The sequence below is a fragment of the Gallus gallus genome, chromosome 5, assembly GCF_016699485.2.
Source record: "Gallus gallus isolate bGalGal1 chromosome 5, bGalGal1.mat.broiler.GRCg7b, whole genome shotgun sequence".
NCBI classification, from domain to species: Eukaryota; Metazoa; Chordata; class Aves; order Galliformes; family Phasianidae; genus Gallus; species Gallus gallus.
The window spans coordinates 42,804,034-42,831,207 of NC_052536.1; the positions used below are offsets into that span (position 1 = coordinate 42,804,034).

A 27,174-nucleotide genomic window follows, 5' to 3' on the forward strand; every position below is an offset into this window, starting at 1 on the left:
TATCTGATAAAGTACAAGTAGCTAGTTATTGTCATGAGCATTGTTTGACATTTGAAACCACTGAGATTCTTGCTTACACATTTGAGTGAGTGGAAATGAAATGTATTAACTACAGAAAAATAAAATATCAATAGCAGTTTGGAGACTTCTGTTAGAAATGTAATTCCATAGCACTGCGGTGTTCTGTAGCCTCAAGGGAAAGTGTATATTGTCCATACTATTGTCTATAACATTTTTTCTCCAAAAGTTTTCCTAATGATATAGTTTGCCTTACACTGTCCAAAAATTTTCTTCTGCTGTTCTTCATATGTTGTTGCACTGAGTAGGAAGATCAGATTTTAGTACATATTGTTTAAACTTTCAGAAATAAAGGTTGCAGAATTTCTTTGGCAGCTCATCCAGGGAAATAATTAGTTTACTGAATAAATAAAGTGTCGGAATATTTCTGTACTCTATTGGATATATGCATCAAGTTGAAATAGAACCAAAATTTCTGCCTTAAGTTTCTATCAGAGAATTGCTAGTGTCAGTAGTGCATTCTGCTGGACTCCTAACTGGTGTGTGATTAGATATGAAGTTAAACTCCAATGCTATTTCTTTGATACTGTCATTTTCAGCAGTTAATAACACAAATAGATTTTGTTGTTGACAGCGCAGATCAGAACCAATTCCAAATGTACTGCTGTGTGGAGCTTTTCATCTAGTATCAAATGATTATAGTGGTACACTGTCAATTTATTGCATAGCATTTTTCTAAGACGATTGAATTGCAATGCACTGTTAATTCAAAATGTGGTCGAACCAGTAAATGCAATTGTCAGATTCATCAGAGAAACTGCAATTAGCATTTACATATTCTCATACTCAATATCAAGGGCCTGTTTTTTTTGGTCACAGAACATAACCCATACTTGAAAGACACACCAGGATCCTTAGTTTGGTCAGGTAATCTCATATAATGCAAGTAATTTTCCAAGCACTCCAAAAAAAATGCACTTACAAGAGTTCTACTGCATGTACTTTGAAATCTCTTCTGAGCAGCCAGGATTACTGACTGACTTACAAGAAAAGTTCTGACTGGTTTTACATGCACCCTAGCCACTTCAGTAAGTCTTTAAGCAAAGAAGTATCAGTGTCAGCTTAGTCACTACTGTATATTGTATAATGATAGAGAGATTGGTTAATGACAGCATCTTGTCCATGGAAAAAAATGTCTTAGTTCACAGTACAAGGTGCCTTTAGTTTGCAATGGGTTTTACTAAAGGTTTTTTGGGCGACTGTTCAGATTGCTTTCTCATGCTTGAATTTATTTCTCTGCTGTTCTGCACTTTCTTCTCTACTATTTTCAATACAGTTCAGTTCTCCAAACTGTCCTTCCTTCCTTTTGAATCTCATCTGCATGAAATTTTCATAAGATGAAAAATAAATAATTTTTGCTTTAACTCAGCTGTGTCACTGTTTATTCACCCTTCTTAAGAAAGATATTGCACTGATTCATTTTCTCCCTTCTCCCTGAAAAGATTGTGATCATTTTGGATTCAGTACAGATGTTAATGGTTTAAAAGTTGATTGGAATCTCACTTGATCATCCAACATTCAGTGATATCTCTTGCATCTTTGGACAAAACAGCTTTCCGCATAAGATGAGATGAGAAAACTTGAAAAGAGCTTAGATCAAACACTTGGCAGTTGGCTCAATGTGACTGTATCGATGGAAAAGCCTCTACTAGCAGTCTGTCTGTGCGGCCAGAATTTGAAGACAATTTCCTGCAGTTTTACGAATAAAACACAAAAGTAACAGTGAGGGTATGTTACTTTTTCAGGGTATGTTCCTTTGTCACCCTGCTGATCTGGAACAACGTGTTTTCAACTGCATTATTATTTAAAAAGCAAAGGCAGTTCTATTACTTTGCTTCTGCTTGGTATTCAACCAGTCTGTAGAAAGAAAAAAAATGCCGTGGCAATTTCAGTTGGGAATATCATTAATCAGTGTGCATTCAACCGCACAAGTAACACTAGGAACTCATTTTAAATTAACAGTAAATATATCTGTAATCTATCAATTGTCATAACGTGGGGGAAGGAAGAAGAGCAGTGAGCTTGTTCAGCACTTGAAAATGCATTCAAAATTCTTTCATCTACCTTAATGAAACATTAAATACTTTTCTGAAAAAACTCCTATTACCCTATCCATTATTGTTCTTGACTTTTCTGTTTTAAAGACATATGCTTTCTATATTCCTTGAGTGTTTCTAAATCCCATTTTATGGTCTACGTGCAGTAAGAGCAGAGCAGCTTAAAAGACTTGTCCAGAAATAGTTCAGTTTCTACTTATTTCAGCAGTAGGCTGTGGCATTGTATCCTACCATTATTCATAGGTGGGTGATGATAACAATACATTTTGTCTTGAGAAAGGAGAAAGAATGTACAATATATCCTTGGGTCCAGAAGTTAAGACCTGTGACACACTCTAGTTCTTTGTAATAATTTGAAGTTTGTACTCTCTGATAGAAGTCTATTTATAATGGAATTATACAAGATATACAAACCACAGAATTTCAGAAGACATCCATCAAAAGAAATTGTTTTAAATTGACCGCGGCTGATGTCATTTACTCAGCTGTTTTCTAGATTATCCTGTGTCAGTTTGCCTACAAGTAAGAATTCAGTCAATAACAAATGCTGGAAGAATTGTTTCTATCCAACAAATGCTGGGAGAATTGTTTCTATCCAACAGCATGTGAAAGAAGCAACAGATGCCTCCTATTGTTTCCGTATATATAATTGCATGCACAATGCCAGCAATGAAATTACCGAGTTTGAAACAAATATATGTTTACAGCTTATAGGGCTGTAGTAATATAGCACAGTTTAGTTAAGGAGAGTAATCATTAAAAAAATAAATTTAGTCTTAAATTCAGACTTTTTTAAAAGTCTCAGAATCATACTAAATATAGCATGGAAAGACTTCCCAGGATTAAGGCTGTTGATGATAGAGACTCCTGCATTCGTGAATAAATACATTAAGTGCTCTAAGAGTCACAGTCTTAGCTGACCAGCATTCACAGATGATTTATACCAGTTCATAACTCTGTCCTAAAATTAATTAAAACTATTTGGACAATCCTTTTTTTTTTTTTTTTTTTTTTCCCTGCGACATACATTACAAGTGAAAATCCCTGAAAGTGGGTAACAGTATCTGTCAATCTACAGTCTTCACTGTCTTTCTCTACTAGATATTAGTATGACTGTACCAGTACTCAGCAACGCACAGGGCTGCAGGACAGTTTGAACACTTAGTACTGTTATTGTTTTTAAATTAACATGCTGTGCAGGTTGAACATTGATTTGTACCTAAACTGCATGACTGAAAAAGAAGTTTGCATCAGAATGAAGTTGAAATATTTTGAAAGTCTGTTTCAACAAATATTTCAAAGGCCACACTGTCAAAAAATTCATTGTAATGCCATCAGAAAGTCTAACTACTGGTGAGCAGAAATCTGATGCTGATATGCATCAAGACTTTTTTGGCAAAAACTTCAGAAATTACATGTAAAAGATCAGGAATAGGATATTCCTACTCTTTTCCCATTTCCTTAACAGAAAAGTATAAAAATAGGACTTACTGAGTTTCAGAAACTAATTTCAAAATAAAGTTGTGCTTTGTTTCTTGATGCTAGTAATAAGATCACAGTAAGATTCCAAGATCTGCACTAACAGCAAAAGTACTCTTGTTATGGTCTACTACGCCTGAAGCAGTCTTAGTTCCTACTTTCCAATAGCAGCCAGAATTGTTAGCCTTGCATAAAATAGTTTTCAGAAATAATTAGGGTACCAGAAAGAAAGCTGAATGCGTAGCTATGGAAGGGATGGCTGTTTGAAATTCAGGCTTTCTCCTTGAATCCTTGTCACCAGAGCGCTCTAAGGAAGGCTCTTTTAAGTATGTTATTTATAGTATGATCCTTACTTGTTTTATGTGACTGCTTGTGGCCTATTTGAAACAGGTGTGCTATCTTAGAGATGCACACATTCTTTACAAACTTGAAAACTCAACAAAATTAAGTGATGTTTCATCCTCAGCTGCTTTTCAGAATTTTCCCAGTGAAGCATACTGGTATAGAATTGCTTATATACCTTCAGTTGAAAGTATTTGTCTGGAAAGGAAGCATGATTTTTGTCTTGAAGCAAGTTTTTCCCCCACTGTATCTGTGGTGTCCAGGAGTCCTGTTGTGCAATTTGCAAAGCTATTAAGAAACAGAAGGCAGCAAAGATAATCTCTGCCATCCGAGGACTTCTAGGATTCCACATACCTGAAACAAATAGTGACTTCAGAGTTGTAAGCCTTCCTCAGTTTTCTCATTCCTGTCACAGAAGCTGAGATTGACAACTGCCTCTGAGTTTGAGGACACTATCAGTGCAACTCCTTAAACTGAATTGCTACAAAAAATATTCTTGTTCATAGAGGCCAAAGAGACATGTTTAAGTTGATGCAGTTCCACTGACTTTGCCATTCTTTGTTGGTTACTTCAGCTTCAGCTAGCAAAAAAAAAAACAGGAATCAAACCCAAAGGCAGGTGTCACTAAATTAAACCCTGTCATATTTCAAGTATTTGACAATTTTTTTCCTGGAAACTATTGCTTTCTGTGCAACAAGTTGAGCAGTGCACGGAATTCTTCTACATTATTTCTAACAGACATCTAGTTTCTTATCTCTGTGATCTGTAAAATGCTCATTAAAACAAAAAAAAATAATTTCTTTGTTGTAAATTTACTGCTTTATAGCTTTTAAGACTATCCCTAAAACAAAAAACACATTGTATGTTACCTTGATGTATTCTGGGTAAAACTGGAATTTTGAATAAACAAATATAATAATTATTTTTTGGTAGGTTTTGGTACAGAAAACATTAGTTTAAGAGAAGTCTAGAAATGATAGCTAAAACACAAAAAGCCACAGATTCTGTCTGTGGTGGCCAATTGGCATACCTACGTTTCCAATATACCAGGTAGAAGAGATTCTAGAGTTCCACCCTTATCAATAGCTATTTCTTGAGACTATTTGTCTATTTTTACTGTTGTATAATTACTATTTACATTGTAAACTTTTTAAAGAAACATTTCCCACTGTATGCATCTGAGAGTTCCAAGAAGTGGAGGCTGCCTGATATTAGCAATGAGATGACAATTCGTACAGTATTTCAAACTGGCATAACAATTTCTTTAGTATATTTCTACTTGTTTTCAACAATTTTCCTGAACTAAGAAGGGAAGTCTGGAGTTCTGAAGCTGCAGTTTAGGACTCTAATCAAATTAATTTTGTATTTCTCCTTGCACTACTAGAAACTATTAGGGAAAAAAGTTATCCTTTGAGCTACTTTATGCAACAAACTGTAAAAATAGTAAACAAATCTGTGCACCCACCTCAGGTTTACCGGGACTGTTTGTTCAGTGTTTTCTCTTTAGAAAAGTCTTTATGTTATTGGTTTTATGTTTCTTCTTCTTTATGTAAGCATTGAAGATATTAATGTTAAGATGATGGGTTTGTTTTGGAAGGCTCTAGATTTGGCAGCCCTTGCCACTGAACATGCACAATTCAAGGACTGGTGGTGGAAAGTCCAAATTGGGAAGTGCTTCTATAGGTAAGCCATTGTTCATTTCTTCAGTGATCAGTGAGTAGAAGTGCAGGACCTGAGCTGCTGTGTGTACTGTGCAGTGCTGAAAAGTAAAAATATTTCAGTGTTTTTAGTTAGAAAGGTCTGTACTATAATACAAGGAGATTATGGTCTGCTGCTGAAGGTAAAAGCACCAGCACTGAGTATCTTTAACTAAATTATTTGCAGCTTCAACTTCCTTAAAGTTTTTTGAAGTCATTGTTTGAAGAGTCAGTAAATAAACAAAACTACTGTAAACAAAATGAACATTGGAATATTGGCTTGAGAAATATAACTGGCAATAAGGTTTTTAGACTGATGAAATAATAAAAAATGAAATTTCAAGCTTAGCCGGCGTTTGCCAGAGATACATTGCCTGAGGAGTACCAGGCAGCTCCAAAGGTGCCAAGGCCTCAGAACTGGCACTCGAGAATTTTTTAGACTTGGCACATGCCGTCACCCAAGAGAAAGCAAGTGATTTGCATGAACTTAAGACAAAGCTGTGGTATAGCTTACAGTACAGTATTTTTTTGTTGTTGTTGTTGTTATTTAATACACGTTGAAGATTTTTAATATCAGCAGCAGACGTTTCATCATTTCTAGGAGAAAGTGTTTGCTGATGAGGAAATGGGAGATTAAGGATACTTGCCAGGGCAAAGAAACTGTGGTTGTGCGTCCAGAAGACAAACTGAAAAATATTTTGAAATATTTTGAAAGAAAGCTTAAGGAGAACAAATGTAGATAGAATGATCGTGGGTGATGAAAGAAATAACAGTTAAACAAGACAGCTTTGTATTGGACAGGAAGTCCCAAGGAGTAGAAATGCAGGATTATAATGAGATGATGGTAACTGAGAGGACTGAGCCTCTGTTATGTCTGTTCCAGAAGACGGAAACCAGAAACAGTGTTATTATACTGTTATTATTAACAATATACAGCCAGAATACATTCCCATCTGGGGACTTGAATAAGACCCAGAAATTCTCACGTTCCTCTGCAAACCTGTGTTAAAAAAAAACAGCAAGCAATGTCCTACTGTCCTTTCTATTATCTATCCAAAGTAGAAGAGGTCTCCACTGCTATTTATAAAGCAGTAGGTTTCACATGGGGCTATGCTTTATTTTTAAGAGTATTTACATAAATGGGAAGAAAGAACTATTGTTAGTAAGATTAGAAGTGCTGAGTAGGGTTCTCTGTATTCACTGGGAAACATATGGCGACTGTAGATGAAAAAAGACTGATAATGTTCTAATTTAGCAATATAAATTTTCATGACAGGAATATCTATGGTTTTGTATTTATTTTTTCAAGAAGGAGCAATGAATGACTAAAACAATGTTAACTTTATAAGATCAGTCAAAAATATTTTTTACAGTAATTCAGGGTGTACTTGTATCAGTCAACCAGGATCGCTTACTGTTGTCTTCCATAGAATTATGATGTCATGAATTTGTCTTTTTCATAATTTTAAATGCTTGTCTTTATAATCTCAATATATTCAACAGCATGAATTTTGTTTGCGTGACCTTGAAGTATGGTTTTGGGCAATTTCTTTTTGGTTTAGTGTGCCCTGCTTAATTAATTAGTAAGCTTTTATTTAAAAAGAAAAACAACAACAAAAAAAACCCCTCAACCTTCTACATCTCCCTGTTGTCTCTTTAGGTTAGGATTATATCGAGAAGCTGAAAAACAATTTAAGTCAGCTCTCAAGCAACAGGACATGGTTGATACAATCTTGTATTTGGCAAAAGTAAGTCATTTGCTTATTTCAGAATTAATTCAAATTCCAACTTATCCATATACCTGAAGAGCTGAGTGTTGAGCTTGATAACACCATCAAGTTTATAGTGTATGATCTCCACATAGACCTGAGACAAAAGATGCTTACAGTGGAAACTGAAATCAATAGTTTGAAAAAGATTTTGAACCTTCCAGATTTCATGAAAAAAAATCCCATCTGGTACCTTACTTTGTTCTTTGCTCTAAAGTCCAGTGAGGATTACACAGCTAAATAATTGTTGGAGTTTCAGTATGAGGAATAGTGTAGCTATCCATGGTCTCCTAGGAAACTAATGCAATAAATCAGTAAGTGAAGAGTGAAGATCAAAATGGTAGTTTCACAAGCAAAACCAAAACAAACTGAGCTTAAAGAAAGCAGTCAGAGACCTTGAAGCAGAGAACATGCTGTATAAATAAAGGCATTAAAATCCTTAGGAAAACAAATAGCACAGCTGAGCCTCAGCATTACTTGTTTACATCTCACACACATCAGACTCTAAGCATTTTCCAAGATATTCAAAGCAAGATTGCCTCTGAGAAACTAAACCTGCATTTTTCTTCCTCTAGTCCTAAAAAGAGATGAAATCAGTTTCACTGTCGGCTCTTGCCAAGGCAGCTGTCTCAAATCTATCCAAAAACCCTCATTAGCAGTAGATAACTCAGATATTCATATTATGATACTTGCTGTACCTTCATATTTCTTGAGCTGCTTACTTTTAGTGTGTAAATTACAATTATTTACATCTGAAGACTTGTCTTCAGTACAGCAGTTTGAGTTAGTTTATTCAACTGAGCTTAGTCATTTTAGAACTGTGTCACTAACAGGAGTCACTCTGCAAAATACATTATCTACACAGAATGATTCAACCAGCAGTAGATTGGACTAAGAGTGATTTATTGTGGGAGATATGTACCGCCACCTCTCACCAATAGCTCATGTAAGAGCAGGTTTGAACTTCCGCTTCCCACTCCATAGACCAACTAGCTCAATTAGAAGGCATCATACAACATGAGTTGGTGACTGTGGGTGGACAGGCAATAGGGTAGGACACTGAGTTATATCTCAATCTGACAATACTGAAAAGATAAATCTTGAGTTAAGCAGCCATTAAAAAACTGATAGGATTATCTCAAGTTCAGTGTAAACTGACCAATACCACAATCCCTATTAGTTTTCTTCTTATATTCTCTGTAACAACAGTTAGCAAGAGTTTGTTGGTTTTATTTTATTTTCAATTTTCCTGAAAGCTAACTCTCCTTTGAAATTAATTTATGAAAGAAAGGTTAAAAAATTGAAAGAAAAGTAAAGAAGGCCATTTAAACAAGTCAACATTATTGAGAAGTTACTAAGCATTTCATGACCCAGACTGGCTTGGAATAGGACTTTTATACCAGGGTAAAAGATAAAACGTACTTCATTAACAAAGATGAAAAGATTTTTAGAAAGAAACTTATCTTACAGAATTTATCTCCTCTTTTTACAGTTCTCATTCCAAGAATATGAAGATAGCTGTGCTTCATAGCTAGATTAGTTCGAAAACTAAACATGCAAACAAATAAACAAAATCCCCAGCTTACTAAAATTTCAGGTGTATCAAGCATTATTATTAAATGTAATATTTTTCCATCAGGAGCACTTAAAACACTTTTCCACTCAGTGGGAGACAGATTAGTCACTGTAGTCATCTAGTTTCCCAAAGTAGGTGGAGGAGGGGGGCTTCCTTTGCTGTAGCTGCTTTTTAAGATGTCCCACAACAGGAGGGCTTTAGATTTGTACTCTCAGACCACTGCAGAGGTGGTCCCTATCAACACATTGACATCCTCTAGCTAATTATCACACAGTCATTCACATCAGATGTGGTCATAATCAGCATAGAAGCCAAAATCACAGGGACTGAAATGCCTTCTTGCTGCTAAGTCATTTTATTATTTATGAGAGGAAAAGTTGGCAGAGCAGTAAGGAAATTTGACAGCATCACTGCCTGGTGCAGTGCAGTCTAATTAGACTAAGTAAAATATTTTGTTATTTCAGCACTATCCACCTGAATATCCAGTACTTTCAAGACCAAATATACATTTTTAAAACTACATTAAACATGAAAATATTCAAGGTAATACCTGCATCTCAGTGTCAAAGTTTTATTATTTTGATATGGTGATAAATAACTTCTTTAGTTTATTAGTAATGTCCAGATTAATTATTAATGTCTAGATGATATGCATTCAAATCTAACTATCTTAATTAGCCTATTTTATCTGTATTAGCTGCCATAGTTTTGTAGTATTATCCACAATCTCAGCTAATGTGGGAGGATTCATTCCTTCCATTTAACCTTCCTTGTAGAACAGGAGTATGAGTATAAAAAGACATTTGAAGTTTGTATATACTTTATTTTCTTAGGTGTATTTGCGTTTGGATCAGCCTGTAACAGCACTAAACCTTTTCAAGCAAGGATTAGAACGATTTCCAGGAGAAGTGACTCTTATTTGTGGAATTGCCAGAATCTATGAGGTATGCACACACTACATAATTGGGGCCAAGGTTAGCTGCCCAAGCAAGTAAAAGAGCCAACACTTGAATATAAGTGTAAAGGTATCAAAAATTAAGTATGCTGATCTACAGTATCATTAATGCAAAATTATAATCTAAGATTCCAAAGTAGTGTCAGGGAGTCTTGGACACTTATTTCAGTGGTTCATCACAACAGTGAGATCCTATTTTCCCTTGTTCAGACATGTGGAAGCAAAACCACATTAAGTCAAGTGTTCCAGGTATTGTCCATACATCTAGGTCTAGCTCATCTACAAGTATTTTAAATTGGACTAAAACTGCTTAAGTCACCAACAGCCTGCTTGCAGGATTAAGCAGCGAGATAGACTACCAGTAAGTGTTGTCTTTATTGTCCCACAAGTCACTGTTGACTTCTTAAGCCACTGAGAACAGCTGGAACGTTTTTCTTAGTTAAGGAAATAGTTGTTATTTTAAGTAGGATTAGTTTTGAAGTAGTTGTTTCAGTTTAGCTTGGTAACCACGTGTTTTGTATGTTTGAAATGTGTGTCTTCATGTTAAGTAGTGGACTTAATGATTTTATTCCCAAACCAATGTTTAAAACAAAGTCACAAGGTGTTTTTTTTTCTACATTCATATTTGGCATTCTTTCCTATTCTCATCATTTTCATCTAACCCCTAAGCATTAATCCATTTTTATATTAAATCCTTTTTGTCCTTCAGCAAGGAAGAAAACAGCTGCATAATTTTGGAGGCTTTTCTTTCTGAATTGTTAAACAGTTTTTAATATGGATATGATTTTGCAGTACCATATACATAACATTGCGTAACCCTTTAAGGAATTATTAAAGAAAAGCCTACAGTTGACAGGATATAGTTTTATACTGACACCTGAGTGCAGGATTATAGCTTTACTAGCAAAGATTTGTACTGCAGCAGAGGGCTGTTCTTCTTACTACACAGTCATAAATGGAATACATGCATCAGGCATCTTAATCCAAGTTTTCTTTTGTCTGCCACTACCTTCTAGTTGCAGAAAGAGTTATGGACCTTATTTGGTTTTAAAAAAGCTTTATTTGTACAGGGACAGCTTTAGTACTGTTTTCTTTAATGGTAGGAAATACATTTTTAATGGCTAAATGTGCTACTAACGTTAATTAAAAGTTTGTTCTTTCTCCAGATTGAAAGTGCAATCTATCTACAGCACACAGGTAGAAACTATTCCTCTCTAAACACAAAAGTGTGTTTTTAACGACTTTATTTTCTTCTAATATGGAACAAGGTCCTGTGGTGACTTGCATTCCTCGGAAACAGTGATGTTGTTTGCAGCAAAGACTCCACCCTGATTCATTTGCCATCTAGCATATATCCAAGCATATTTTGAAATAAAATACAGTTCTTTTAATTAGCATATCCTAGCAAGTCCAAGTTTTGGTAATAAATCTCTGATTCCTGTTTTCAAGGGCACATACTAATTCTTCATATACAATTATATTCTCATTTATGTTCAAAGCAATTCATGAGCTGACTTAGAAAACACTGAAAATAATTGAGACATTGACAGGGGGAATAAGTTTTCTGTATGATTCCACACTGTGAATTTGACTGGACAGTACTGTATATCTTAAGGCGTTGTACAAAAACTAGCAAATACCCATTGTACATGCTGAGCTTATGACCAATCTTTCTTCCTTAAAAATATCTTTTTTGTACCAATGGCATAGAACTATGACAAGTATAGCTAGCACTGATAAATGCATTCTTCTCATGGATATGTGTCACTTTGGAAGTTGCTGATCAGTGATTTAGCATTGTACAATTAGTGAACTGTGAGAGCATACACTATTAATCTCAGTTAAGTACTGAGCAGGACGTAGATAAAGCACTCAGTACATAGACATTTTTGTAAGTTTTATTATAAAAATCGCTGATAAAAGTAGAATTAATCTGATTTTTCCCCCATATATAGGAAATGAACGATATATCTTCAGCTGCAGAGTACTATAAGGAGGTCTTAAAACAAGACAATACTCATGTGGAAGCAATTGCATGTATTGGCAGTAACCGTTTTTATTCAGACCAGCCTGAGATAGCTCTGCGGTTCTATAGGTATGTATTTTTGTGGGGAGTGAGGAGGAATTGGATGCATGGGAGGTTGATAGGGTTGGCTTTTGTAATGCTGATAGCAAAACAAGAATGCTAGGAGATTGACATTGACAAAGCTTTTGGAGAAAGATCACCATAAAATCAGTACACCAATTTACATATCTTCTCTGCCAGTGGTAATTACATCTCTTTCAAAAATTTCTCATTGCTGCACATGAAGCTTGTAGAGGTATCAAGAGGCTATTTAAATCATTGATTGATTGATAAACCAGAAATGATCTTTCACAACATGAGGCAGTTTAAGAACATTGTGCCTTACTCTCAACTTTCAGGAAGCATATGGGCTTCCCATTCAGCCCGTGGAGAAGGAGAGGGCTTTGAAAAACTCTACCTGAGGCATGGGTAGTTGTGACCATAAAACCTCTTACATGAATGTGGACTGGGGTTCCCTTGTGTTTTGCTGCAAGTAATAAAAAGACATTTAAACGATGCCTTTTTTTTTGTTTGTTTTAATACAGCCAGATTTCAGAGGAGTCTGACTCATGTTCTTAAGTCTTAAGAGCAGACTGAAGTCGGTACAAGCACTGCTATGTCATTTCTGTTGTACGTGAGCCACTTTATGCTTTAAATTTAGAAACTCACAGTGATACCAACGACAGCAGCCCTCTTAAACCCTGGCCCTCCTAGCATACTTATTTTCCCTATAAATGTTAAGCAGCAGAATTTTATAAAACATCTCCATCCTAAAAGACAAATAAACAAAATCAATTTGAATCAAAACTTGACTTAGGCTTCAAAAGTAAGATCAATGTATTTTAAATTGATCTTAAAAATAAATTAATATTTTCTTTCAATCTAGACGGCTCCTGCAGATGGGTGTTTATAACTACCAGCTTTTTAACAATCTGGGCCTCTGTTGCTTCTATGCCCAGCAGTATGATATGACACTAACTTCATTTGAACGAGCACTGTTTTTGGCCGAAAATGAAGAGGAAAGAGCAGATGTGTGGTACAACTTGGGACACGTGGCTGTGGTATGAAAAATATTAACAGTCCCTCTGAAAAAGTATTATTTTACAGAAACTGGAAAATAGCTTGGAAGGAATCATTGTCCTACTTTGAAATGTGAAACCCAATATTGTCCTGGATAAGATACAGTACAGACTTAACTAACAGTTTATTTGCACTTCAGGAGAGAAGAAGAGACAAAGGAAAGAAGTTCTGTACACAATCACAGAATGGAATTTACTCCTGCTAAAAGAGACTCCCTCCCCAACCATCTTCAACCTTCCATTCTTTCTGAAAATTTGCAATATGTCCCAGCCCTTAAGGGCTTTTGCTGCAATACATGCTAGTCTGACAAAAAATTGAATTCAAGTTATTTTTTCTCTGGGCTGTAGCTTATGTGACATAAAGCATTAGATTGATTTTCTGGTCATCAAAAATGCTGAGCAGTGGGTAGCTGAGGAGGCGCATTATCCTCTTATGGTAGGGAACAGAAATATTTTGTAATTATGTAATAAAATTTGTTAACTTTGTGCACTAATTTGCATTAAGTCCCCATTTTTATGGACGTTCTTCCAGAAATTGTGTTAGATATCTGTTCAGCTGCCCAGAATAGGGTTACTAAATAATGTTTTTGTTACCTTTCTTGTACAGGTTCTGTCCAAATGCTGATTACTATTTAACTTAAGTCAGAGAGAAACTCAGGTGCTCATCTTGTTTATACAGCAACTAGGATAAACACATTAATTTATACTGCCTAGAACACTGAAATTTGAACTGATATGCATGTATTTTTCAGCGTTTTTCACTTAGAAGGTTTAAACTGATGCTGTATCTGTCTTGTCCTAAAACTAGAGCATTATAGCAGTCAGTGGCTCCATACAAAGAGATTAATCTCCCTTTTTCTATCTTGTAATAAGTAGCTTTATATGGCTTTTTTTTAATCCACGAAGAGGCTGAGAAGCAAGATGATTTTTTGCCTGGAGACATCCCTATTTTTCTTACCTTGCTATAAAAGGTATCATATTGTATGGTCTTTAGATGATACTCTTGCCATCTAAAAGTTAAATTGGATGAACTGAATCTCACTTGAAGCATGGAAATTTGTCCTGGAGAGGAACAATGCTGTCTGGATAAAGAATGAAAAGCAAATTAGATGATCTGGGAAGAAAGCACATATGGTTCTGATCAGCATGTTTTTACTGTAATTTGCATTTCATGGTAGTACATATGGATGAAAAGATAACCAAGACAACAAAACAGATGCATGTTGTTTCCAGTACTTTCACAGATTAAAATGCAATCTTACTTTTAGGGGATAGGAGACCTGAATCTGGCTTACCAGTGTTTCAAACTGACCTTAGTCAACAATAACGACTATGCAGAAGCTTACAACAACTTGGCTGTGCTGGAAATGCAAAAAGGTCACATTGAACAGGTTGGTGTTAAAGATGTGCCTAAGCAGAATGCTTCTTCTGGCTTGCTTATACTTGAACATGTCAGTAAGGTTGGTGCTTCATTTTACCTAGAGTATGCTATGTTATGTTGCAATTAGCCATGTGTAATTGACAAACACAGTTGGCTGAAAGCAATCACCTTTATACACATACAGTGAAAGATAGTATCTGTTTGTTTAACCATTAGAACTGCTGTGGACTATTTTAACCTTTCTGCCTGGGAGCAAGATTATTTTGGTGGAGTTCATGTAGACATCAGGGAGCTACAATATCATATAATGCCTTTTTAAAATGCATTTTTTAAGAACAAATCATTCTGAAGTTAGCTTTATTCAGGTAGGCTGGCGATCACCATGGAAATGACCTCAGCACTGGATGTTTTCAGTGACAAATGAAATTCGGTTTCAGTTTCGTATTCAGTCATACTACTGACATGCAAATCTTAAGTAGAACTTCTGTCCATGGCAGATGAAGTCATTGCTAACAACTAGGACTAGAGAGCCTTTCCATTGTAACCAAATGTTTCATATTTTGTTTTTCAGCTTAAAATTTTCAATTTTCTTCTTGCATCACATGCAAAATAAAAACTCAGGATCATTCAGAGCAAAAAGTATGGAAAAAATACAAAGACATTTTGCTTGTCTATGAATTTATTTTGTTTCACGATGTTATTGCATGCACGTGCTCAAAGTTGCTGGATTAAGGGAATTTTAATGAACTCTACGCTCGCTCCCTTTCCACTTTCCAGATATCGTTGCTTTTAAAAGATCTGATATATTTCCACATTCTCCATGTTACACTGAATGTTTTCACAAATTGATCCAAATTTTCTATTGAATTTATGGCATGAAAATGCATGCTCCGATACTTAATTTTTTATTAGTTTTTAACACTGTTTTGCTGGTCAGAAAAAGGACTGATTCCAGCAAGTAGATTGCTCAGTACTTAATCAGAGTCAAGTTTTACAGCTTCATATTCCCTCAGTGATTCATTTAAAAGTACATCCTAGGCCCAAAGATATTTTTCTTCATTTCTTTCTTTCATAGAAGAGACTATTTACCATATTCCTCAAAACGTTTGGACAATTTAGGCTGAGCAAAACAATGCATTGTCATTTGGGTATCTATTAAGGCCTAGTAAAACTAGGAGAACTCCAAATTATTTCTTTCAAGAATTATGAAGATTGCATTAGATTCTTGTTACCCACCCTCCCTTCCCTCACAGATTTTTTAACATTTTTGTTTCTTTCTGTACCCAGGCAAGAGCTTTCCTGCAGACTGCTTCATATTTAGCACCTCATATGTATGAGCCCCACTTTAATTTTGCAATACTCTCAGAGAAGGTAAGGCTCTGTCCTATCCTTAAAATCTAAAAATTGAGCCTTTGTGGGGTAGGCTTTTTTATTGTTAGTACTTTTTTCTTTCCAGATGGGTAAGATAAAAGAAAACAAAACACATAAACTCAAGATAAAACTTAAGTTACGTTTTCATTTTAATACCCAGGAGCTTTGTGTAGAAGTAGTCATTCTGATATTTGCTTTCAGGAGTGGCCAACTAGCTACAGAATAACTGTAATTCCCCAAACGTGCATGGAAGATGAATGATCCATGTCTTTACAGTCAGTCTTTTTCAGAATGTGAACTGATATAGTATTAAATGATTTAATAGTAATTATTGAAAGAATACCAGTTATTAAACTCATAATTTTAGTGATCTCAAATGGAATGGCTGTTCTTCAGATTTATGACCACTGAACTTTGTGTGCTGATAATTTTTTCATAATGAGGTCTCAGACACTGAATTAACACTGTCTGACAGTACCACTAATAAAGAGAAACTTGTCCCAAAATTTCCTAAAAATTGAAAAAATATACTCCCTGGCTTGAGCCTACAACTGCAAGATTCTGTTATGAGTCCGTTTGTATGGCAGCACAACTCCTACAGATACTTAAGTACACGCATCAAGGAGAGGATAACTCATTAATTTGTAGACATATCTTCATTGTGAAATGGAAGACTGTTTGTAATAATTGCATTCTATAATTACTGATTAGGGAGTAAATCCTAGTTTGCAAATGTCTTTTTTTTTTTTTTTTTTTTTTTTGCCCAGAACTGCTTTGGTTGTAGGAGGAGACATATGGCAAGATCATGTAGCTGTTAATGCAGTGTGATAACAGATCCAGTGTAAGGGATGGTTTACAAGACAGAACTTCTCTGGCCAGGACTATTTTTCTTCTCTTCAGAGAATTACTGCTGTACCAAAGCTTTGTGTAGACTGACACATAGGCACCAAAGGTCTCACTTCCCATCCAGAAGCTATCACTTTTTCTACATGGGATCCCAAACATTTGGTTTGCTCTCCTTACATGTGCTTCCCTCTTCCCCAAAACTGCTGGCTATTTAGGAAAAAAATAAAGTTGGAAACAGTGTGCAAACATAGTTCTAAAAACAGTGAAGGAGTAACATACACCTAATCAACTCTCTGATGCTATCCATGTCTCTCTATGAGGAAGCAGGAAGTCGCACGGAGTCGTGACCTTTGCAGGTGCCAGATTGGCTCTCTCATTTCTCTGTTTGCAAGACAGCTCTTTAATTAAATTTAAAATCAGGTCTTCCCCTTTTTATTCCTTCTCACTTTAAGTAGCAAGCGTAGTGTACCTTGTCTTTTCTCCAAGTAAGGTAGGATATGAAGTTACTGTCTTGGTGCACCCCTCCCATTAAAAATAAATAAATAAAATCACACTTCTGTCTTTTTCTCCTCACCCCTTGAAGTAAGTATGAGGTCATTCTCAGGACCAGCTACATTTAAACATTTGCGAGCATCAGAAATGTACTGCACAAATGTATGATGCAAATGTTGTCATGCTTATATTTACAAAAATATTTTGCGTATCTTACAGGTTGGAGACTTTCAGAGGAGTTACATGGCTGCTCAGAAGTCAGAGGAAGCATTTCCAGGCCACATCGATACGCAGCAACTCATCAAACAACTAAAAGAGCGTTTTGCTATGCTCTGATGACATATTTTGGGACATGTAAAATCAGCTTAAAGTTTGCTAATGTCCCAAATATTTTATTCTAAGTAGGTAAACTGTACTTAATCCATTCCTGTGGCAAAACCTATGCTACTTAGAGTAGCAGGAAAGGTTTGGGAGTCCTCATTAGCTTCTGTTATCTTATAACACAGCTAGAAAACATGTTTCACGTATATACAACTGAGAACACAGAAGTGGCAAGATGTTGCCAGTATAAAAACTTTCAAACAGTTATCTGATCTATTAACAAATAAGTCTGCATTTAATATTAATGAACATTTTTGAAAATTTTTTTCTGACTTCTTGAAGAAAAAAAAGTTTTTATATATTCTGGTGTGACAATCTGTTGAGCCACACAGAATAAGGATACTTCGTTACTAGCCTTCAGACCTGTCTTTTGATAGTATACTTTCTATACTTTCTTACTGCATGTTAAGTTTTAAAGCTATGGTAAGCAAAATTGTTTTTTGGTACAGAGACAAAACAGAAGTTCTTATATTCATTGTTGTACATTATGAATTAAATAAATTCCAGTTTGTATGGTTTGCCGCTTTTACTTACGTAAGTTAAAATTATATCCTTATTACCTTGAAAGTAAGAGTCAGAGGCTATGGAGTATTTTGTAATACAGCAGAAGTGGTACTAAGCAAAATATGTATTCCTCTCTACCTAAAAGAGAGAGCTTAAACTTCATTTCAGTGAGGGAAAAAGATATGTAAGAATCTTGCTAAGTGCATACTAACAGTTGGGAACAAAACATTGATTGGGTGGTTACATGTGCTCCCCCTACCCTGGTAAGCAAGTCTTTAATGGAAATTTAATTTTTTCCACATTAATCTTTATATTGTCAGAATATTCTCACAAGCCAATTAAAACAGAACCTTAGTTGCCAGTTGTCATTATTTAAATAAGATTTTACTTTTTGCTAAAGAGGAAGAATTTACAAGGAACCTCCATCCTTTGATCTACTGTACTCATGTCTTTCCAATTGACAGTGCTAAACTTACAAAGCTATCAGAAAAGAAAATGCCTTAGCAGTTTAAACACAACTGTTGAGAATTTTTGAATGTCATATTATTAATTCAAAGTATTTTTAAAATTGCAGAGTAAATAAGATTATTTCTACAGGAACTGGAACTGAAACTAGTAATAGAAATTAAGTTTTTAATCCACTATGTGACAGCTCACTTGTTCCTCACAAGTGCTTATATGAACCCACCTACTGTGATCGCTGCTCAAGTTGATGCACTGAATACCTCTTCATTTTAGCAAATAATACTCCTTGGACCATAGATCTGATATCATTATTCTCTTGATACCAGTCCAAAGTACTGGATTTTGAAAGGGAAAAGGTCAATATATGATAAGGAATTCATGGCACAAGATTCTTTTGTAAATTAATGTAAAATGCACACACTTCTAAGTAAGGATTAAAACTTTTGTAGCTCCTTAATGTACAGCATTTGCAAGTCCTTCCAAATACATCTTACATGGTGTGTTTTGATTGCCCCAAAAGGCAGCAGCTATTTCTTTTGTTGTCCTTTCATACCCCAAAGCAAGTGTGTGACAATATTTTTATTATTTTTTCCACAACTAACACGCGTACAAATTAAATCAAATATGGTAACAAGAACAGCACTGCAGTGAAACAACAGATGAATGAGCAGGCTGTTTGTCGTGGAAGAATCTTTCGATTTTATGTTAATTCAGCACGAGCTCTGATGAACAGATGAATCGGCATACCCTGGGGCAAACTGCCCTCAGTTAATTTAGTACGACACAGCATAGCACAGTGCATCAGAATCTGTATTCATCTCTGTGGTAGAATCAAGTTAGGATGGTGTGACCTTAATATTGTAGGCAGCATTTCTGTAACATAGAAATCATTTTTCATCTAACCTGTAGCACAGCTCCAGCTGTGTCCAGCCAGCATTCATAAGGCCCCTTGGGAGTAAAAAAAATGAAATGTAAGAAAACAACACAATTTTTCAACCTACTAGGGAGGTGATGTCCACAACAATGCTGTCTGGAATGAAACAGCTAAAGCAGACTGATGGGAGGGCTTAAAGTTTCTGCCTCCCTACAGTAAAGGTTTGCATAGTTTATGGTTGCTAACACCAATTCCAGCTGGTCACTAGACAAACCCTGTTACTGGAATCCTCCTAATGGATGAATCCATTTAAAAGTTCCTAACGAAGAGGTAGGTTTATTAATGGATTTTGATTGTTTTGCAGGATGTCAAAGCCATAACAGCAGTCACAAAACTGGTTGAAATATGGATCATTTTGTCTGCAAAAAGCAGTCTCAGAGGACATAGGAAAGGATAAGAGCAGTTTGCCAATGCGTGCTGGTTCAGTCACTCTAAAACTTTGGATAATTATCCTATTATCTCTTTCTCTCCTTTTCCTTTTGGTTGCTTCCTGTTTTTGCAGGCTAGAGAATCTGGGTCACTCAGATCTCTGATAGCACCTGGGCCAAATTTTCTAAACCATTTGTTCTTTTTAATGAACCCAGTTTGTGCTTATTTAGTGATTACCTGCCAGAGCAGCATCAAGTTTTGATATAAAAAAGCTACAGTACCTTCTGTGAAAGATTTTATATTTAATCACTCCCACTACCGTATGTTTGTCCTCCTTCTAATGGGTGACTGCATGTTCATTTGTCTGCTCTCTTTCATCCACCCCTTGCCCAGTGGCTCTTACTCACACCCCAACACCAGTAGGACCATGGGGAAGGACTTTGCCTTCCCCAGCAATGCTAGTGTGTGTGAATGGCATCTGTGACAGTTATTTTTGACTAGTTTCCCTATAATGGGCAGCAAAAAAATACAGAGCTTAGAAGAATCTCTCATACCAACCTACTTGTCTAAACTAGGACACGCATCTTCCATCCAAACAGCAAGAAACAGTTGCCATGAAAACTTACTGGCAGGGGCAGATCTACGCCCCTTGAGCAAAGACCAAATTGGACAGTCTGAAATACAGGTCAAAAATCAGTTCAAGGTAAGTGTAGGGAAAAAGCAGGTGCCTTTCAGGACACTGAATAAGCTAAGTAAAAGACTTGGTGAGATGCCATTCTGTTCTGCCTCATCCCAAGCTCAGAATTGCCACTTATCATGCTTTCAGATGGGACTGCGCAAACACACTACAATACACAACGTGAGATACAAAGCTGCAGTGGAATCAAATAAGGGGTGAACTTTCCTCAGAGGATCTGGACAAACTTAGTTCACTCAATTTTTTCTGGTTGCTGGAATTTATTAAAAGTTTAGTACTGCTGTGAACTTACAGTTCCCTGCAGATGAATGTGCATACACATGAAATTCTGCACTGCTGAGCTTTGCTGGCTAGAGTGGTATTTTACTGATATCCCAGCCATCATTAGAACAAAAAAACTGAGCAGAAGGTAGATGCAGAATGGAAAATGCCCTTCCCTCTTGAAATAAAAACTAAGTATTTCTTTGTGATTTAGAAGATGAATGAAGCAAAAGCCAAGAAACTCTGATACTCAGATTCAGACAAACATGCATCTCTAGTTACTCTCCAGTAGAATTAAAATTCCCATGCTGAGCAGATAGTTGTTTTATTAACGTTCGTATTTACAGTTTCAGAGTTCAGGAGTACTCAGAAGCTACAAACATTCAGAAGTATTTGTAAACTGGTTGAATGTGGGAGAAAGGAATTCAGTAGCAAAGCTGTCAAATAAAGATACCCTGAATTATGCTGAGTTAACTGAATAATCCATATGAACGGTATATTTACCTTCTACTGATTAGTTATAGCAAATGCTTAGTACACCACCTTCTCCCTTCTCCTGTTTAGTTCACAAAGGAGTCATAAAAGTTTATTTGGTAAAGACTTTCTAGACAGATAGTAGGTCTGTGAAGAATATGTCTAAAAAATTACTTCAAATCACTGAGTTTATAATAAAGTACTGTTACCAGCACTGTGTGTTTTATGTGTAATTGTGTAAGTGAACATATCAGCACATTCACGGATGCAGGTTTTCCCCATTTCCTTTTTCACAGATATTGCCTATGAAACCAATTAAATTTCTTCAAAGATAGGTCTTAAAGCCATAAGGAATGAGATGCAGAAAGAAACAGCAGGACACAGACTTTGCTAAGCACAGTGGAAAGGGCAAACTCATTACAAGCCAGGAAACTTGGTGTAAGGAGGGAGACAACCCTAGGGATATCATCTCATTTTCAGCTTATTCAGTAGCCATTTCATCTTATTAAATAGTGGAGACTTTATGTTTTAGCCTTGGTAACAGTTCCATATTTTGCCACATCGATATCTTATAGCTCCTTTATAGCCATTAAAGTTGTTATCTAATTAAGCCTTATATACAGAGTAGATTTAGACTATTCTAATCAAGGGTCAAGAGATTCTGCTTTGTTTGTATATGAGATAGTACAGAAAAGCAAATTTAGGAACATATCCTAGGACTATTACTTCGAGCTATCATCAGTCAACAGTACAGGGGTTCAGACAGAACTGTAATCTTCTAAAATATACGATTCAGCCTTAGTTGGTAGAAGAAAGACAAATGCATGTTTCTGTCCTAGCTTCCAAGGATTTAATTATTGGTTTCTCCAGAGATACCATTCTGGAAGGCTCAGTAGAGAAACTTAAAAAGCTTCTGACTTCTGCCTGCAATCTTTCAGCATCTAAGGTAGAAGCTCAATACCATTCCCAAGCATTTATCTATTATAGTATTAAACTGTAGCTACCAGGATGAATGCAAGATTTGAAATTTGTCATAAATCCTAAAAAGGCAGGCTGATAAGCATGCCATGCCAAGGTTGTATACCAAAAACCTCTGCAGTATTGTACAGGGATAACATTGCTGTATATGTATAAGACATCCACAAATAGTCTGTGTCTTATTCAAATTAGACCATAGCTGTAGGCACCAAAGAAAACAACTCTCTAGAGTTCCTTAGACTGGAACTGAACACTGGGAAAGGTGGCTGGAGCATGAGATAGGAGTTTTGCAGGAGTATAAGAATATTTACAAAATATAGTTAAAATAATAGTAAATAAACATAGCACAGCTACTCATGATCATAAGCAACCTAGGCCACTTGCACTTTGCAGTAAAATCAATGACAATCTTTTTTTTTTTTTCTTCTTTTTAAATCTTGATTAGCAGATCTGTATATTTATCACACAGGTCTATTTTTAAGCAATTACAACCAAAGCTCAGAAATAGTCAGCTCTCTGGCATGATAAGACTCACAGAACCACTGTCCAACAGGTAGTAACTCAGCTGAAGCTTCATATGCTTCCAAATCTTCAAAACAAACAAGCAAACAAACAAACAAACAAAAAAAAAACCCAACAAAACCACAGTCTTTTCTGTCTTGGTGCACAGCCTGACTTAAGTCACACCATCATCTGTAACTTCACATCACATTATCTTGCTGGACCCAACTGTGCTACAACAGAAGTCAGTCGTATTATGTCAACTGCCATAGACTGTAAGCAAATTCCTTTCTGTCAAAAGATCTGTCACTTCTAGACAAACAGGAGGTACTTCAGGCACGAGTCTCTTGAACAAAGAGCATGAGAAAACCTGCAGAGTATTACTTAGACAGGAAACAATACTCTCACGTTATTCTAAGACACCTCTGGGTCTCTTAGAGATTTTCACCCAGTAACACTGCAGGCTTTGCAAAGATCAAGTTCTGCTGCAGCGTATTAACATTCTTATAGCCACATGCAAACAGACAAGTTTTGCACATACAAGTCTATTCAAGCACCCTGAGGAAATACTCTTGCTACACACGACTCTAACTTGTACGTGCTATAAATAAATTCTCCTTCTCCCTGTGGGAGGCCCACTTTCACTCAGGTTTGAAAATACCTGTTGTGGTGTTTTGCAGTGCTCAAATTGTTTGTGGCATACCATAAAACTGCTGGTCTTTAAGGGCTCCACAAAGTAGAGGTAAACATCAAGCTGCCACCTTTCTGAGAACAGCACAATTCTTGTCTTTGTAGCCATGCATGTTTGAAAATTGAAGCCAGACACTGTCATATCATAATATTGACCTGCTGCTTCAGGATATCCTATCACCAGGCACACCGAGTTTAACATCTTTGTGTTTCACCATAGCAAAGGAGCAACAGACAGGAAAGATAAACGCTTTTCCTCTTTTTCCTCCCTTACAGAAGACAAAGCAAGTAGCCAGCAATACTCTTCCCATCAGTCAATTATACCCGTAGAACAACAACATTTTTTTCCCCCAATCCTGATTTTGGAGGGTTTTTTAACCAGTATTTTTTTTTACTTAGGCAACAGAACTGCTTATAGCAGAGAAGCAGTAGATGTGAATGCACCTTTTAATCACTGAGAAATAAGAGCGCTCATAGTGAACACTGCACAGTGGGCAAGGAGAAACCACACTGCAGTGCTCCCAGCCATGCTCAGAGCTGCTCTCCTACATAGATAAGCACTAGTACAAGTATAACAGTTCCAGCAGCTAAACATACACTGAGCAAAAAGCACAATAAACCAAGAATGGTTCAGGCAGTTGTTTTAAGGCCTGTCTTACCTTTGAAAGAACATTGTTTGAGAAGATCTTGGTGCCCCAAAGCTTCTCGTGACTCCTGAAGGCCCAGAAGGCCACTCCTACGTTTCATGGCTGACACCTGGGAGGCCCAGGTGCTGCCAGAGCTACGAGTGGGGCTAAAAGGCAGCATTAACCCCCTTCCTGGAGTTAAAGCCTGCCTGATTAGCTAGCAGGCAGCTGAAGTAAGAAATACCTTTGGCTTCTAGAATAACAGTTGCAAAAGTCGGATTGTTTTCTTTAAAGCAGGCTGGAAATAGAAATTATTTCTGATCTGTGTTACAAAACAACCTAAGTAGCACTAATGAATAGCAAGTGTGGTTTCTCCTCTTCCTTCAGTTTTATGACCTAGTTTTATCTTTTCTCTCAGGATGTGTTCATCCTGTCACACTTTGTCTGCTTGGTGACTTTATGTTCTGTTTCCAGGCAATTTTGCCTGCATGACCCCAAAAGCATTTCTTTGCTCTTGCAGCGGTAGAAGGCATCAGCCTGCTTTTTCCCAAAGAAAAGCGTTCCTCAGACAAGAGTCACGGAATCACAGAATGGCTTAGGCTGGAAAGGACCTCAAAGATCAGCTATTTCCAACCCCTCTGCTGTGGGCAGGGTTGCCAATTGCTAGATCAAGTACTAGATCAAGGTGCCCAGGGCCCCATCCAGCCTGGCCTCGAACAGCTCCGGGGATGGAGCATCCACAGCCTCCCTGGGCAACCTGTCCCGGCACCTCACCAGCCTCACATTGAAAAACCTGACATCTAATCTAAATCTCTTCTTCTTTACCTTAAAACCATTCCCCCTTGTCCAATCACTGTCTACCCATGTAAAAGAATTGGTGTCCCTCCTGTTTATATAGCCTTCATATGGAATGGAGCAGGAGGGCATCACCATTTTGTGCATGTGTGGAACCTGAGTGAGCAGCTGCCCAGATGGATATTTAGCGACAGCAAACACAAAGGCGACTGCTCACCCTGGGCTCCAAGTGCAAACAGAGAAGAAGAAAATGTCACATCTGCATAAACCTTTCATGGCTCCCTGATGGTATAAAACCACCTCTTTTGAACAGCATCTTCTAACTACAGAAAAGTTGAGGTAACCTTTCCTTTCTTTTCTTTTTCCTTTTTACTTTTTTCCAGAAAATATTTCCCTTCTAATCCTAAAGGTATTTTTACTTGATAAAAATGCAATCTGCTGCCAAACCTGCACATAATTCTATTGTTCAGATCTTACATCCATTCAGTTCCTTCTCAAAAACGTCACTGTTTCCCAGCCATATTTTTCTCATGAACTACAGAATAAATTGTCTGCTGTTCATTCTGCAAACGTGCAATGCATAGTGGCAAAGTAATTGCTGGTAGAGTCAGAAAACTCCTGGAACATAACAATTAATGATGAATTCTGATATCTAGGAGTAAATAAGTCTGCTGCTACAAAGTGAGAAATGAAGATAACAAAAACCCGCATTGCCCTGGAGGCAAACCGCGCTGCCTCAGGAGTTGCCGGTATCACAGGGATACAAGATATTTGTCAAGATACAAAATAGTTTTATGTCAAATGAATTATTCATACAGCCATTGCTCATCACAGATTTCCTCTCTTCATGCTCTTTCACATACAGAGATAAGAGTCTGCTGTTCACTGTGTTATTAAGAACATCACAATAGCTGTTAAATCTTCACAGAGACCATTTTCTGAGGTAGTCCCTGTAGCATACTTACACTCTAAATCAGCAGAAGGCCACAGGGCAAGAATTAGCAAAATATTTTCCATGAAAAGGATGGTGCTTTGAGGAAGGAAATCATATATTTAGTGTGGCTAAAGCTCACTGTTACAAGATACACAGCCCCTCGTGAGAGCCAGCCCGTTCATTCATCCATCAGCAGCTGGAGTCCTGGCAGCCTTTCTGCCGTTATAAGAATAGCAGATTACCTGCTGTCACAGTTGGGATTTCACCTTCTGGAGGAGGCCCACTGCTCTCAGAATCTGAGCGCTGGGGAGGACGTGGCCACTGTTCTCCCTGACCCCTGGGCCTCTCAGGAGAGCAGCTGCCAGGCATGGTGCAGCAGCCAGCTTGCAGGCAGTTCAGGCCCGGTACTGGCCCTGCAAGTCCCTGTGTGATGCAGAGTGCAGGTACAGAGTGCCCACCTCAGCATGCCTTAATCTGAAAAATGACAATTAAAAAAATACTATTTTGCTTCACAGAAAATTTGCCAATTCCAGATGAGGAACGAAGTCACGGAGTGGGACACGCACAGTGCAATTTGACTTAGTTTGTGACAAGACGTAAAGTGAGGATGAAAGCTAAGAGAAAGAAACATCTGCCATTTGCAAAACCAGGCATTGCAGCGGAAATGAGGGCGAGTCACACTCTCCTGGGTGAGCACAGCTCAGACCCTTCCACTGTGCTGTTTCCTGAAATACTGCTTTCCACAGCACTCTGCACCCGGCCTACGAAAGTGGAAGTAATCTGAGCTGCACAGTTGACTTAAGCTCTGATAAAACACTCTGCTGTGTTACTGTCAGTGTGCCAGTAAATGTCATTGCTTTTTTTCTGGAATACACCATATTAGAAAACCTTCTGAACTTGAATCTCCTCGCTGGGCTCAGCAGCAGATGAAGTCCTCCCACCCCTCCTGCATGCCCCTGGCACAGTAGCTCCCAGTCCCAACTCATGTCCACAAGGTAAAGCAATGTTTGTGCACTGGCGGGCTGCCTTTTCCCTTTTCTGTGCAGAATTTTTCAGTCTTCACCAAGAGTAAGTGATGTGAGACCTCAGCACACTGTCATGGTGTTGCACTGTAAGACACCTTTTTGGCAGCTCAGGCTTTTGTGATGCACAGCCTGCATCCCATGCAGTCAGCATGGCAGCGAGTGAGCGTGGGCCAGACTCCAGCCAAACCCAGGGCAGACAGATGGGCCCAGCTCTACCAGACCAGAGCTGGGAAACAAGCTGGGTGCCTGCCTGCATTGCTTATCTGCTGGAGTGCCCTTGGGAAAACTCAGGGGGGCTGAATTACCTTAAACATTTCTCTTCCTGATAGCTCAGCACTTCTCTCATAACAACA

The 27,174-nt window shown here is 37.2% G+C and overlaps 1 protein-coding gene across 3 annotated transcripts in view; it reads left to right on the plus strand.

Moving 5' to 3' along the window:
* Nucleotides 1-18,086, plus strand: part of TTC8 (tetratricopeptide repeat domain 8) — a 36,477-nt gene extending 18,391 nt beyond the window's left edge. For all 3 annotated transcript variants that reach the window (XM_421311.8, XM_046942406.1, XM_040701567.2), the window contains 8 exons: nt 5,554-5,639; nt 7,314-7,401; nt 9,832-9,942; nt 11,909-12,048; nt 12,905-13,079; nt 14,366-14,488; nt 15,766-15,849; nt 17,407-18,086. In XM_421311.8, coding sequence (XP_421311.6) covers nt 5,554-5,639; nt 7,314-7,401; nt 9,832-9,942; nt 11,909-12,048; nt 12,905-13,079; nt 14,366-14,488; nt 15,766-15,849; nt 17,407-17,523 — 924 coding nt within the window. In that variant the 3' untranslated portion in view covers nt 17,524-18,086. The remainder of the gene's footprint in view (nt 1-5,553; nt 5,640-7,313; nt 7,402-9,831; nt 9,943-11,908; nt 12,049-12,904; nt 13,080-14,365; nt 14,489-15,765; nt 15,850-17,406) is intronic.
* Nucleotides 18,087-27,174: the final 9,088 nt, after the last annotated feature.